Source organism: Protobothrops mucrosquamatus, unplaced genomic scaffold, assembly GCF_001527695.2.
Source record: "Protobothrops mucrosquamatus isolate PMUCROS unplaced genomic scaffold, P.Mucros_1.0 scaffold_128, whole genome shotgun sequence".
In the NCBI taxonomy this organism is placed as follows: domain Eukaryota; kingdom Metazoa; phylum Chordata; class Lepidosauria; order Squamata; family Viperidae; genus Protobothrops; species Protobothrops mucrosquamatus.
The window spans coordinates 1571641-1585493 of NW_015386204.1; the positions used below are offsets into that span (position 1 = coordinate 1571641).

The following is a 13853-nucleotide window of genomic DNA, read 5'->3' on the forward strand; positions in this document are numbered from 1 at the left end:
ATGGGGGCGTCGCGATAGGAGTGTATATAATGATGTGAGTTTGAATATTTTGGTGTGGTCTCTGGGATTAGAACTTCCTGTTGAAGTCTCTCACCAGGATCCACCGCACTTTGCAAACTGCTTTTCTATTTTCTGCAGAATAAACTCTTTTTCTTACCAATCCAATTTTGTTGGTATTTTAATCACGTTTCCAACATTGCCAAAGAACTAATTTAGTAGACCACTACAGGTAGGCCTTGACTTATGACTGGTCAAAGTTACAACGGACATCCTCAGGGCTAGTTACAACCCGGATTCAAAGTTTTGATCGCCAAGGCTCCTTGTGTTCACATTTTGGGTGGGCGTTCAGCAACTGGCCTGCATTCATGACCATTTGCAGTATCTCGTGGTCACGTTATCATAATTTATGAAGGGCTTTTTTTTTTTTTTTTTTTTGCCAGAAACCGGTATTTATTTCTGGTTTCTGGCAAAAAACAGCCATTGCAGAAAATGGTTTTGCTTAATACCTGCTGCAAAAGAAAATAATAAGATCAGCACGGTCACATGGTGCCCTACTTAATGACCCATATGATTTATGATTGTAATTCAGGCTCAATTCCTGTCATAAATTGAGGACTACTTATATTTTTCTACACATTATAATAAACAATTGTTTTAAATTTGTGTTATGCTTTGGTATAATTGAATAGGCAATGTGGAAATTTATACTTTTGATATTTATTATTTTTAGAAATTCCATCTGAGGTGGTAGAAGAATATCTATCCAGTATTAGGTAATTTAATGCATTTACGTTCTGTGCCATCCAGGCATCCAGTTTACTTATGAAAGTAATCATTGTCACAGAATGTTGTTATAATAATGTATGAGTATAATCAGATTTGTTTCAGTGTTTAGGATTTTATATACGGTATAACAAGGTGTATAATGACAGACATTAACTGAGCCAGTTTGATCTAGTAGTTAAGGCATCAGGCTAGAAACCTGGAGACTGTGAGTTTTAGTCCTGCCTTAGGCATAAAAGCCAGCTGAGTGTCTTAGGGTCAGTCACTTTCTCTCAGGCGAACTCACCTCACTGGGTTGTTGTTGTGGGAAAAATAGGAGGAAGGAGTATTAGGTATGTTTACCATCTTGAATTATTATTATAAAAATAGTAAAGGTGTGTGTAAAAATAAATATATAAATTAATTTATAATACACACACCCTACAAATATATAAATTATAAACAGCTAAAAATATATTATCTGAACTTTAATCCAAACACTGATTTTCAGAGAATATTTATGACTAATGATACTGAGAAAGGATATTTATGGCTAAAATATGGTTTTACTTACAATATGTACATCAAGAAACCTTAATGATATGATGGTTACTGAATTATAGTCCTTGTCCATTCATTATCCATAATGTCCTTCAAAATATCCTCTTTTCTCCTTTCAGATTTAAAAATAAATCCATTTTTATAAAAACAAAACAAAAGCACTTTTTAAAAACTGCTTTTATATATTCTGGTCAGGTTTTGCATGTCTTTGTGTTTGCTGTAATTTCTGTAAGAAAAAACCCTAAGGATTAAGACAACTGGGTTCCCCCTCCATTTGCAGGATAACTTTTGCCTTATTATTGAGTGATACAATTCTCCAGTAAGTGACTCTTTACTCTTATTTTAGGCAAGAAAAATGAAAAAGATTCACAATCCACCCACTCTCTGTAAGAACTAGTAGGCAAAGAAACCTACTTGTATAGAAACCATGGACTTCCCATAAGTCCATATATTTATGATATGATTTTTAAAAATGTGGTTAGGAGTGTGCCAAGGCTTTTCATTTCCCAAATCGATATATTGACTGCTATGAATATGGTGTGAATAGTCGAAAACATTGGGCTATTTTGCTCTGTGCCACCAGTAGAGAGACTGTAAGCAAATGTTTGTCAGTTTCAGCAGCTTTACGATATTTAAGTTGCTGATACTGAGAAACACTGGCCGAGCCCATCAATCTTCAGGCCTCTCAGTCTGAAGGCCTGAAAACTGCCATTCTATATCCCCATTAATCAATGCCTTTGTGTCCTCTGACCTCAGAACTAATTAGTCTTACATAAGCGAAGGAAGACATTGAGTGGGCTTTGGTTAATCAGAAAGTACTAGAGCTACTATATCTTTTAGTGTATTCTATAATTTTTGACAGAGATTAGTTGTTGTTCAGTTGCTTAAATCATATCAACTCTATGCAACCACATGGACCATAGCTCGCCAGGCCGTCCTGTCCTCCATGGTCTCCCAGAATGTGCCGAAATTCATGTTCATTTAGTGGATGACACTATGGAACCATCGTATCTTCTGCTGTCACCTTCTCTTTTTGCCTTCAATCTTTCCCAATATCAGGGGTAGGGTTTTGGTTTTTTGTTTTTTTTTGACAGGGCCACAGTTCCCCAAATGGAACCAGCCTGGTGAAGCAGCAGGTGGGAAGAGTTTTTGCTCAAATGTGGCTGGTGCACCAAATAAAGCCATTCCTTAAATATGCTTTGAAAAATGTCACGTAGATTACTATAATGCACTTTATGTGGGGTGTCTTTGTAGTCTGTTCAAGACCTCCAAGTGCCTGATTGCAAATAGGCCAGTCCCAGTTTAGCAGAATTATGCCCAGCTTGAGTATAGGTATGCTTTAACTTACAACTATTCATTTAGTCACTGTTTGAAGTTACAAATGTCCATGCCTCTATCTGTGTCTATACAACAGCACTGAAAAAAAGTGACTTATGACCATTTTTCACGTGACCATTGCAGCATCTCCACAGTCATGTGATTAGAATTTGGACTCTTGGCAACTGGCATGTATTTATGACAGTTGTAGTGTCCCGGGGTCATATGAGCATCTTTTGCGACCTTTTGACAAGCAAAGTCAATGAGGAAGCCACTTTCACTTAACTGTGTTATTAACTTAACAACTGCAGTGATTCCCTTACCAACGGTGGCAAGAAAGATTGCAAAATGGGGCAAAATTTACTTAACAACTGTCTTGCTCAGCAGTGGAAATTTTAGGTTCAATTGTGGTCCTAAGTCCAGGACTCCATTGAGTGCCATTAGGTTTTCAGGTACCATTTAGAGAGATTATTATTATACATCCTAACATAACTCCAGTTTTTGTTTCTAAAAGAACTGCCTTCTTCAAGCATCATCACCATCATTTTAGCCATTGTCTATCCACTGCAGGATAAAGGCCTCTTCTACATGTTTCCAATCTATACAGTCCTGAGCTTTCTTTTGCCAATGGTCTGGGAAATTCTGGGCCTCAAAGTCCCCACACTTTAAGTTGTTATGGTTGACACACTGCTTTAGGGGAAGATCTGTTAGTGATCTTCTGTTCCTGGATTGACTGAGAAATGGCAGTATATAGAAGCAAGGTTTCTCTGTAGGTATGCTGGCTTTGTTCTTTTCACTTTTAAGTGAATCTTAAGTGAAAATAGGTTGAAGGAATGTTGGCTGCTGTTGTCCCTGAAGATTATAATTTCTTGCTTTAGCTATTAGTTGACTGGCTGGCTGAATAATTTTATGCTGATTTTATAGTTAGAGTTTATTGATGTGGTTCTATAAGTCACCCAGAGTCTGGTGGAGAGAATGGCATATACGTGAGTTAAAATAAATAAGTAAGTTGCATATTGAATAAGGTAAGAATCACATTCGTATCCACAACCACTTTTGGTTCTGGCTTTCCTGTTGATTGACTTTGCTTCACTGTTTGCTACACTATTAATCTGAGGGAACAGCTTGCCTTCAAAAGTTGTGGGTGTTTCATCACTGGAGGTTTTTAAGAAAAGACTGGATAGCCACCTACTGTATCTGAAAAGGGTATAGAGGATCTCCTGCTTGAGCAGGGGGGTTGGATTAGAAGACTTCCAAATTTCCTTTCAGCTCTATTCTGATTCTGAATCTCAGGCTCTTCTTTTTTCAACGCTATATAAATGTATACAGCAATGTATGAAAGAACACATACAATAAAAATCCTAGTGTTTGGTTACTTCTCACAAAAGCGGTTCTCTCTACATGGCTGTGGAGATGCAGGTAGTCCTCAACTTACAACAGTTTGTTTAGTGACCTTTTAAAGTTGCAGTGGCACTGAAAAAAAATGACTTATGACAGTCCAAGGTCCCTTCCAGCTCTGTTCTGATTGATTGATTGGGATAATGCAAACATGGATGCGTGCTCCTTCAACATATACTGCAGATGCTGTGATTTTAGTGGATAGTGCATCTATTTTGTTGAAGTTTTGAGTGGTTTAATATTCTATAAATATATATCACTCAATCTATACACATTCGTTTAAGCTATATTTTTTATATTAGTGTAATTAATACTGCCGTGGTAGAGCAGTGGTTAGAATGCAGTACTGCAGGCTAATTCTGCTGACTGACGAATGCCAGCAGTTCGGCAGTTCGAATCTCACCGATTCAAGGTTGACTCAGCCTTCCACCCTTCCGAAGTCGGTAAAATGAGGACCTAGATTGTTGGGGGCAATATGCTGACTCTGTAAACAGCTTAGAGAGGGCTGTAAAGCATTGTGAAGAGGTATATAAGTCTAAGTGCCATTGTTATTGCAATCAAATGATGTAGAAACCTGAATAGTACCACTTCAGCCTGAAAGTGAGGGCTTTATAGTTGAAAATTCCGTTGAAGAAAAAGTGGAAGGCGTTAACAAAATTCAGCAAAATAGTAGACTAGGATATCACCAGTCGTTTCCAAATGTTTATTCTAAGACCTAGGAGCTAGGTTTTTTTAATATTTGCATATTTTTTTAATTTTATACTTATTAAAATATGCATTGAATGTTTTCCTTCAGCCAAAATAGCATATAATTAATACTGGCATTTGGATGCTACAATAATTAATGTCTTGGATTACAAAATGTACCTATCTAGAATGACTCTATGTACCACACTTATATTTGGTTGGCCAATTATATTTTGCAAAGCGGGGCAAGTATCTGTATGATATAGTTTGGAAAGTAAATTAAGTAATATAAAGTTTATATAAAGATCAATTCATACAGGTATAGAACTATTGTATACAGACAATGCATATACCATTACTATGAACTTAAACAAATATAATTTGTAACTGCAACATAATCCTGTATGGAATCAGTGTCAGCATATTGGATGTGCCTTCTAATTGCTAATTAATGAGATGCAGGCAATAGTATGTTGTTTTGCAAGATAGACTCCATATTAGACTCTAGCCTGCATTGAACAGCATGATTATGCTTGGGTATAATTTGTTTTTGATTGTGCTTATTATGGGAGGCAGACCAAAATGTGCCAGTACACACCAGTATTGTCATTATTATTATCAGGGAATCTTATAGTGATCATAGGTATAACTAGAGCCAGAAACCAAACTTACACCTTCTCCATCTTACAAAGAAATGTTATGACAAAACTTACTTAAGTTTTGTTAGGCATCAGTATCTATGTTGTCTTGCTAATAACAACCATGGCATGTAAAAGATTATGACTCAGAATGTCAGAGGAGTAAATGTTAAATAATATAAATTAATGAAAGAAATAAAAAAAATGCATAGTGTGCCTGTGAAACTAAGAGAGAGGAGAATAAATTTAAAAATGTTCTGATTTTGTGGGGTGCAAAGGATAAATATGTATAGACTTAATTATGAATGAAAGGCTAAAATATAGCACAAAATATGATTTGGCATTAATTAGATTACTTTGATATGTATGAAAGAAGGAATTGATAAATTAGTGAGAGTTGTATGTTTTGCTCCAATAAGCAGGGGTAATGAGTTTTGAGAAAATAGCAACAGTCTGAGTATATGCATTCCAGAGGAAAAAAATACTGAGTTAGGTGAAACGAATGTGTGGCATAGAGCTAAGAAGGTACACAAAAATTGATTGGCCATCCAAGAACAAATTAGAAACGAAACTATTTTTGAACATTTCCCAGGGAAGATATTTAAGTAGTTAAGAACATGTCTATTCATACATATACATAGAAGAGAAACCAACTGAAACCATAATTGAATTATAGTAGATCAATTTAACTGTTAATGATGAAAGATTGGGAGTGTTAATGAATGGCACAAGAGAAACATCCTTCATTAAAGATGATAAGTTAGGATGATAAGAGACAGACCATTAGGGGCAAATAAATAGAAGAAATTGTATTTATTTAGGAATAAAAAGAAATAAGAAAAAAAAAGTAAAAGTGAAAGACTGAGTAGAATAATTTCCCAGGAGAATGAATGAATGCAAAGTGGACGTAAAGAAAAAGGATATAGATGCTGCTTGGAATAGAATGAATAAATTGCAGAGTACCAGGGAATTGTTTAGACTTATGCTAATAGGAAGTAAGAAAACAGATTCTTAATGGAATAATGACGTGAAAGAGACTACAGATGTATGTGCACTTGTTTGTGGTATACGTTTACAAAAAATAAAAATGATTAGTAAAAGATTCCAAAACCGAGCAAGGAATATGACAAGGATTTGTGACATCTTTTTGACTATTAAATGTTTGTATCATAAATGTAAAAGCAATGCTTGTGATAAATTTAGCAAGATGGGTTTATCTGTATACTTTTCTATATGGACAATCCCTTTGTCAAGATAACTTAAATTATTTCTAGAGAATATTACATAAATTGAATGAGGCCACGTAGAGTATCATACTTAATATAGCAAACAATTATGTTTGACAGAAAAAAATGAAATGGAGAGAAAAGTGAAGATGGAAAATACATAAATTTTATCATGAATAAATGCTGTTAGAATGATGGAGGGTAGGATATGACATATTCTAAGGAAGAAATATGTTGATGTGATTAGGTGATAAACAGAATGATTAGGAACAAATCACAAAAGAAATATATGAAGGAAGATTGAATGGACCAAGAGGATAGGAAGTCTGAGAAAGTTGTGTTTGAGTTGGACCGATGGGATCCTCAAAAAGGGAGAAATGAGTTGGTTAAAGAAAACACATCAACTAAGCAGCATCAAAAAAGTATTTTTTCTTTCTTATAATTTCATGAAACAACACAAATCTTTAGATCTGGCAAATGAACTAGCAATTAGACAAAAGTAAAAAGACCACTGGAGACAGAATACATTTTTTATTCTAATAGTAAATTAAATTAATTCCTCTAATAAATGTGAGGGAAATTATTCTGTTAAGATTTTTAAAATATTGTTTCAGATTTATTTAATTACTTGTTGTTTTTTTTGACAGATCCAAGATGGAATATTTTTGTTCAATATTGCTAATTTCCATTAATTTTCTACATTCCGAAGCATTTCATGACAATGGAACTGCATCACATAATGAAACAACCACAGGTAGGGAAAAATTCAGTTTTGGAGATTGATCTGGTGTTAATTTATATATTTTTCTTTCAAAACTTATTGGACTTTAACTCCCATGTTTTCTAGCAAACATAAACATTCAGATATGTACTAGACTTTTTAATGATAATACATCTCATTTAGTATTAATACACAACTTAGATCATGTGTGTGAGCATATATAAAATGCAATTAGAAAATGAACAAAAGTGCTTTAAACACAAAGTTACAAATAATTATTATCAATGAATAATTAATCTCAATAATGATTATGTTAAATTAGAGTGTCTAAAGAGCTGGAAATAGTATTATGATGATGTTTTAGCTATTTTAGAGCCACCCTCTTGTGCCAGTTTATCTTTACTGGGAAGAATGTCTCAGAAGTATGATTTAGATTTCATCAAATAGTCTTCATAATTCAGAAAATATTAATTTCTAGAGCTCCAGTGAAGAATATGAGAATCTAATCCATACTCAAGTTGTGGTTTGATCAAGATTGTGTTATGGCCAATTTAGCTTAGTTAATATTACAGAGCTTATTTAGCCAATAATGATGATCAGTTCAAAAATTAGTATTTGATTTTTGTAGAAAAAGTTATAAATATATTTTAAAATTAAAAAAACCCAGAAGCAGTGTTATAATTGGTATGATCATCCAAATGGTCATGGTTATGAACTTCTCAGCATGATAATCTACTTTTTTCTAAAGGGGTTAAGTTGCATCTAGGTCAATTACTTCTAAAGATCAATCATTTCAAAGCATTTCCTCATTCAGTGATGAACTAAATGATTCAGTCCTTCTAAAGCTATCCTAAAAGCAGATTGACTTTTCATAATCTTTGCAGACATTCTCACTGATCCTCCAGTTGTAACATAGTAAGGCATTCAGAAAGGATTTGTTTGCGGCTGAATTACTAAAGGTAAATTCCAACTAGTGGGCCTGCTGCTTGCTAGATCTTGAAGAATTGACCCTAGTCAATAACAATTCATTCCCCAAAAAGTTAATTTTGATCCAGCTAATTAATACTCAGTTATTTTTCTAATTACAATTAGTAAACTGTACTCCAGATGCCTATATTTGAAATTGCTTGAGTGGCTGGCTCATAATAAGATTCTGATTAAGGAGTCACCTAGATTTTTTTTGAACAGATAGATCCATTTTTTATCATTCCCATAGTTCTACTACACTTCAGCCTCCAAAAGGAGGCTGATATACTACTGTTTTCAGTTTAAAGTGATGTTTGACTTACTTCTGAGTGATGGGCTTTGCATCAAACTAGTAGCCTCTGATTGAATGGAAACCTATGAAGATTCTTTCCAGGATGTCTCTTGGTGCTAATTCCCAATGAAAAATGAGTGAAGAGTGGTTATCTGTTTCTTCCTCTCCTATTTAATTTTTACGTAAACTCCATAATCCAAGCTCTAAAACACACTGAATTCCATCCACTCAAATTGGCTAATGAACCTTTCTCAGTTCTCCATTATGCAGATTTGCGCCATACTCAAGTGAACCTAAGTAACTTTCATTTTGAAGGGGAAAGATTCGCTGTAATCATTCTAGTGTTCTTCAGTAAAAGGCATAGCCATATTTATTGTTATCAAATAAATAGTACTAGTATCCAGCAAACTAACATCTTTAAATTTCTAAGAATAATCTTCCAGGCATTTGCAATTTTGGAAAGAATAATGAAAAGTTCCTAGCTCGTAAACCTGCCAGCGCAATCCTGTATTTTATAGGCAGTAGAGGCTGAAAGTAACTATGTGACCATTGCTCTTAATAGCTCCCAATAATATAGCTCCCAGATTCGCTTTGACACACATCTCATGCCCACTGAATACACTGATGCCGTACTCTCTTACATCAAAGTGTGCACTGATAGTGTGACAATGGAAAAGTGCATCAGAGTCTACAGGAATTGTAAACCCTGGATGACTGCAGAGGTATGGACACTTCTGAGAGCCCGGGATTCTGCTTTGAGGCAGGGGATAGGGATACATATAGAGAGGCCAGGGCAAACCTTAGAAGAGGCATTAAGATGGCAAAACAACAATATAAACATAATGCCATGTGTCTGACCAATGAAACACTTCAAAGAACTTTCAGGCATTGTTTAACCTAAAAAGCCTTTATTAGTGTGACGGAGTGTCAGCACGGCATGGAGGGATGCCAAGATCTGAATTTCCCTTCCTTTGCACATAACATTCCAAGCATTTTCCCTCCCCTATTTTGGGGTCATGATTCACATCTTCCAATTAACCTGGAGGGCAAAGATTCACTTCCGTTCCCTTCCGTGCGCTTTTCCCTCCTTCTCTCAGTCTCATCTGAATTAACTCTAAAAATACCAGACAGTTCTGCATATTTTGTCAAAGCAAGAATATTCAATATTAGCAGCGTTGACACATAAGGTGGAGAACCACCTAGCAGATAACAACCCGAAGCAAGTATGGCAGGGACTGCAGCACCTAAGGCAGGGACTGGTAGCACCTAAGGGCAACACGAGGAACACAGTCAATGCTGATGCCTTGTTGGTAGAGGAGTTGAACATCTTCGCTCACTATGGGGTGAAAAGACCAGACCCCGCAGCCTCTGCTTGCCGGCCTTCTGATTTCCAGCCACTCACCCTATAACAGTGATGGCGAACCTTTTAGAGACCGAGTGCCAAAACTGCAACCCAAAACCCACTTATGTATCGTCGGGTGTCAGGTGGCCGTGGCCCATTGGGTGGGTGTGGCCAATTGCGTGGGCGTACTACGGTGGTAACGGTAGACTGGATGGGACAAAAAGGTTCAATCAATCAATTACAACTTTGCGAGATCTTTTTTTTTCCCACGAGAAGTTGAAATTGATTCATTGAACCTTTTTTTTGCACATGGTGGCGGAGACCTAAAGCGAAAAGGTTTTATAAAACCCAGCTGAAGGCCTAGGACTGGGGCGATGGTGCACGTGCCCACAGAGAGGGCTCTGCGTGCCACCTGTGGCACATATGCCATAGGTTCGCCACCACAGCCCTATAAGAACATCAAGTGAAAGCTGTATTGAAGGCTGTGAATTCCAGCAAAGCTGCAGGCCCAGATGGGGTGCTGGGGATAGTGGTAAAGAATTGTGCCGATCAATTAGCAGGGGTCCTGAAAAGGATCTTTAACATCTCCCTGCAAACGGCCTGTGTTCCATCATGTCAAGCATGACATTAGCCACCATTGTCCCAGTCCTGAAGAAAACAGCAATTAATTGCCTAAACAACTACAGACCTATTGCATTAACGTCTGTAGTGATGAAATGCTTCGAAAGACTGGTTCTCCAACACCTTAGGACATGCGTCCCACCGGACTTTGACAAATATCAGTTTGCCTATAGGGGGACTAGGTCGACAGACGACACCGAGCATCCTTATCGAAAAGCTGACTGACTTGAATTTCCCCCCGTCCATCTGTGACTGGATCAAAGACTTTCTGAGGGACTGGCCACAAACAGTGAGGATCGTGTCTGTCACATCCACCTCCCTGAAGCTTTGCACTGGCTCGCCACAGGGCTGTGTGCTTAGTCCCTACCTGTATTCACTGTACACACATGATTGTGTATCGTCTGACCCATCTACTGCGATCATTAAGTTCACAGATGATACCACCGTATTGGGTCTTATTACAGGTGGAGATAAAACAGTGTACAGGGGGGAGGTATAAAAACTATCCTCGTGGTACCTAGAAAATAACTTGCACCTGAACATCGGCAAGACAAAGGAGATGGTATTAGACTTCCTGAAGAAATGAGAGGAACCTGCCCCACTTTACATTGGGGGGGGTTTCCTCCTTTAAATTCCTGGGAGTCTACCTTAGCAAAGATCAACACAACCCAGGTGGCCAGAAAGGCCCAACAGAGACTCCACTTCCTTAGGGTCTTGCGAAAGAACAAAGTGGAACAACGACTGATGACCTTCTTTTACTGGTCCACTATAGAAAGCGTCCTCTCACACTGTATTATGATGTGGTATGCTGGCTTGACAGCCACGGATAGAAAGACACTACAGAGGGTGGTGAACACAGCACAAAACATCGTGGCTGTCCCCTGATACCACTAGATGACATCGCTAGGGCCCGCTGCCTTAGAAGAGTGAGGAAAACCCTCAGGGATGACTCACACCCTGGTCGGCACTTCTTTACTCTCCTACCATCGGGTAGGAGATATAGAAGCATAGACAGCCACACCAACAGGCTGAAGAACAGTTTCTACCCATGGACTGTCAGACTCCTGAATGGGAAATAACTCCATGTATGATAGATTTGCGGGGCCGGCGCATTGTGCAATAAGTTCACATGGTGTAATAAGATGGTGGGTTTGTTGTCACTGTGAGTTGTGTTGGGGGAGGGTGCATGAAGGGAGGCTCAGCCAATCTCATTGTACACATGTTGCACTTTGACAATAAAGGTTGATTTGATTTGATTTGATCTTCACTGAAGCAGTCCAATAGAAAAATAACATCTATTTTCTGAGCATCCTAGAAGATTCCCAACTCTTGGTTCTCTTTGGAGTGAGTCCTTATTTCAACAAACTAAATTTATTTCAATAGAAAGCTCTTTGGCTGTTCTGACTCTCCTGGGTGGTTTTTACTTAGCTTGAAAAAAGTCACTGAAGTCAACTTAGAAAACATGGCCTCGCAGTTCAATAGCTAAATTCACTAAGGTTAGAGCAGCCAACTTCGCATTGAAAGCCAATGTTTCTGATATTGACCTTCACAATGACTGGAATCTCTCCCTTGTTCGTACAGGGGTGGTATAGATGGAAGACCTTTTACCCCAGCAGATTATGCTGGGTGAAATGGAGTCTGTTGCTCATGTTTTATCGTGTTGCCCTTTTGATACAGCTTGACATTTAGATTTAATCGTCTTCTGTTGTCAAATTGTTCTGGCTAGTCTACAGAAAAAACTGTCCTTCCTTTACCTGATGTGCATTCAGAGGCACTCGAGAATAAGGCAGTTTTGTGGAGTTGTTAGTATCATTAGAATGCCAGTGGTTTTGATATTAAACAATTGTATATTACCTTCTGGGTAGAATGGATTTGCTTTGATTGTTGTATGGTTTGGACATATTTTGTTCTTTGTTTTTATCATTGCATTATTTTATTGTTCTGTGTGGTTTATTTGTGAATTAAGATAAGGTTGCTGGGAGTTGAGTAGTGTGTAACAATGCATAGCAACATCACCTTCCAGACTTATTTCTTTATGCCACTGATATCTTATTTAATAGATATCTTATTTAATCTTTTTTTAATATTCTTATTGACCTATTTCATTTTTTTTGTTCTTCTCTTCTCTCTCTAGTTATTACTAATTACCATATAAATTAGCAGCCCTCTAGTTAGATGTTGAACATCTTTGAGATGTATAGCATGTGCTGCTTTATTAACCCTTCATTTCAGTTGCATGGAAGACAGTAGGATTATATTTCCACTAACTGAATAGAACTGCTGCAAAATTGGAGTATTTTTGCAAATCATCTGCAGTGGCCTAGTTAGCAGCGTTTTAAATTGAAAGAACTCTAATCAATGACTGCTCATAAAAACTTCTTTTAAATGTAATTTGATACAAGATCCAGAGCCTTTATATTTCACCAAGTGTTTCAAACCTTCAATATTTGATAATATTGTATGCTGTAAAAGCATCAGTTAAGTTAACAGTGAGAACAATTAATCAGTGCAACGGCTTGCCTCCAAAAGTTGTGGGTGCTGCATCACTAGAAATTTTCAAAAAGAAATTATAGCCATTTTTCCAGAATAGTATGGGGTCTCCTAATTGAACAAGGGGTTGGATTAGAAGACCTCCAAGGTCCCTTCTAACCCTATTATTCTACGATCTAAGTTCTCTGCTTCTTTCCCTCTTGGGCACAGAAGAAAAACATATCACCACGGGTACGTGGAAGACCCTAAAACAACTACCAAGGGAGGGCATACCAGTCACAAAATGGCCATAAAAGTAATTACAAATAACTGTAAAAAATTGTAGCCAAATTTGAACCACATATCTCCAAACTACTCATACTTGGAAGACCCCAAAAATCATATGTCTAAATTTTGTTAACTATGGTATAATAATTATTTCAGGAACAGTAAAATATTAAGAACAGGAATAATGCAATGTTCAATTTCTATTTGATTGGATTTATAAAGCTATCTCTGGAAATGTTTTAACATCAACATCTTGATGCTGAATGTGACAGGGTTATCTGTTTGCTATTCTGGTTTATCTTGCTGTAACTAACAAAATAGTAATTGGTAAAGAATTGCTGGGGAAATTGTTGATTTCCTGTTTGGGATGCTTCCTTATTCACTGGCCTGTTGCGGAAAGAATACATTTTTCACTCCTGTTAGACTAGGAATAAAGAGGATTAATCTTAATGTGGTAGTTCATGGAAATAAAATCTAAAATGAAGAACATTAAATGTAATATTGTTGCACTACTTACACTCAGAATACATTCCTACACAAAGCATTGTTTTGTGTGACCTCAATT

The 13853-nt window shown here is 36.9% G+C and overlaps 1 protein-coding gene across 1 annotated transcript in view; it reads left to right on the forward strand.

The window, feature by feature from the left end:
- PTPRE (protein tyrosine phosphatase receptor type E) overlaps positions 1-13853 on the forward strand; it is a 68961-nt gene that overhangs the window by 21391 nt on the left and 33717 nt on the right. Inside the window, exon 2 of the mRNA XM_015817654.1 lies at positions 7237-7343. Coding sequence (XP_015673140.1) covers positions 7244-7343 — 100 coding nt within the window. The 5' untranslated portion in view covers positions 7237-7243. The remainder of the gene's footprint in view (positions 1-7236; positions 7344-13853) is intronic.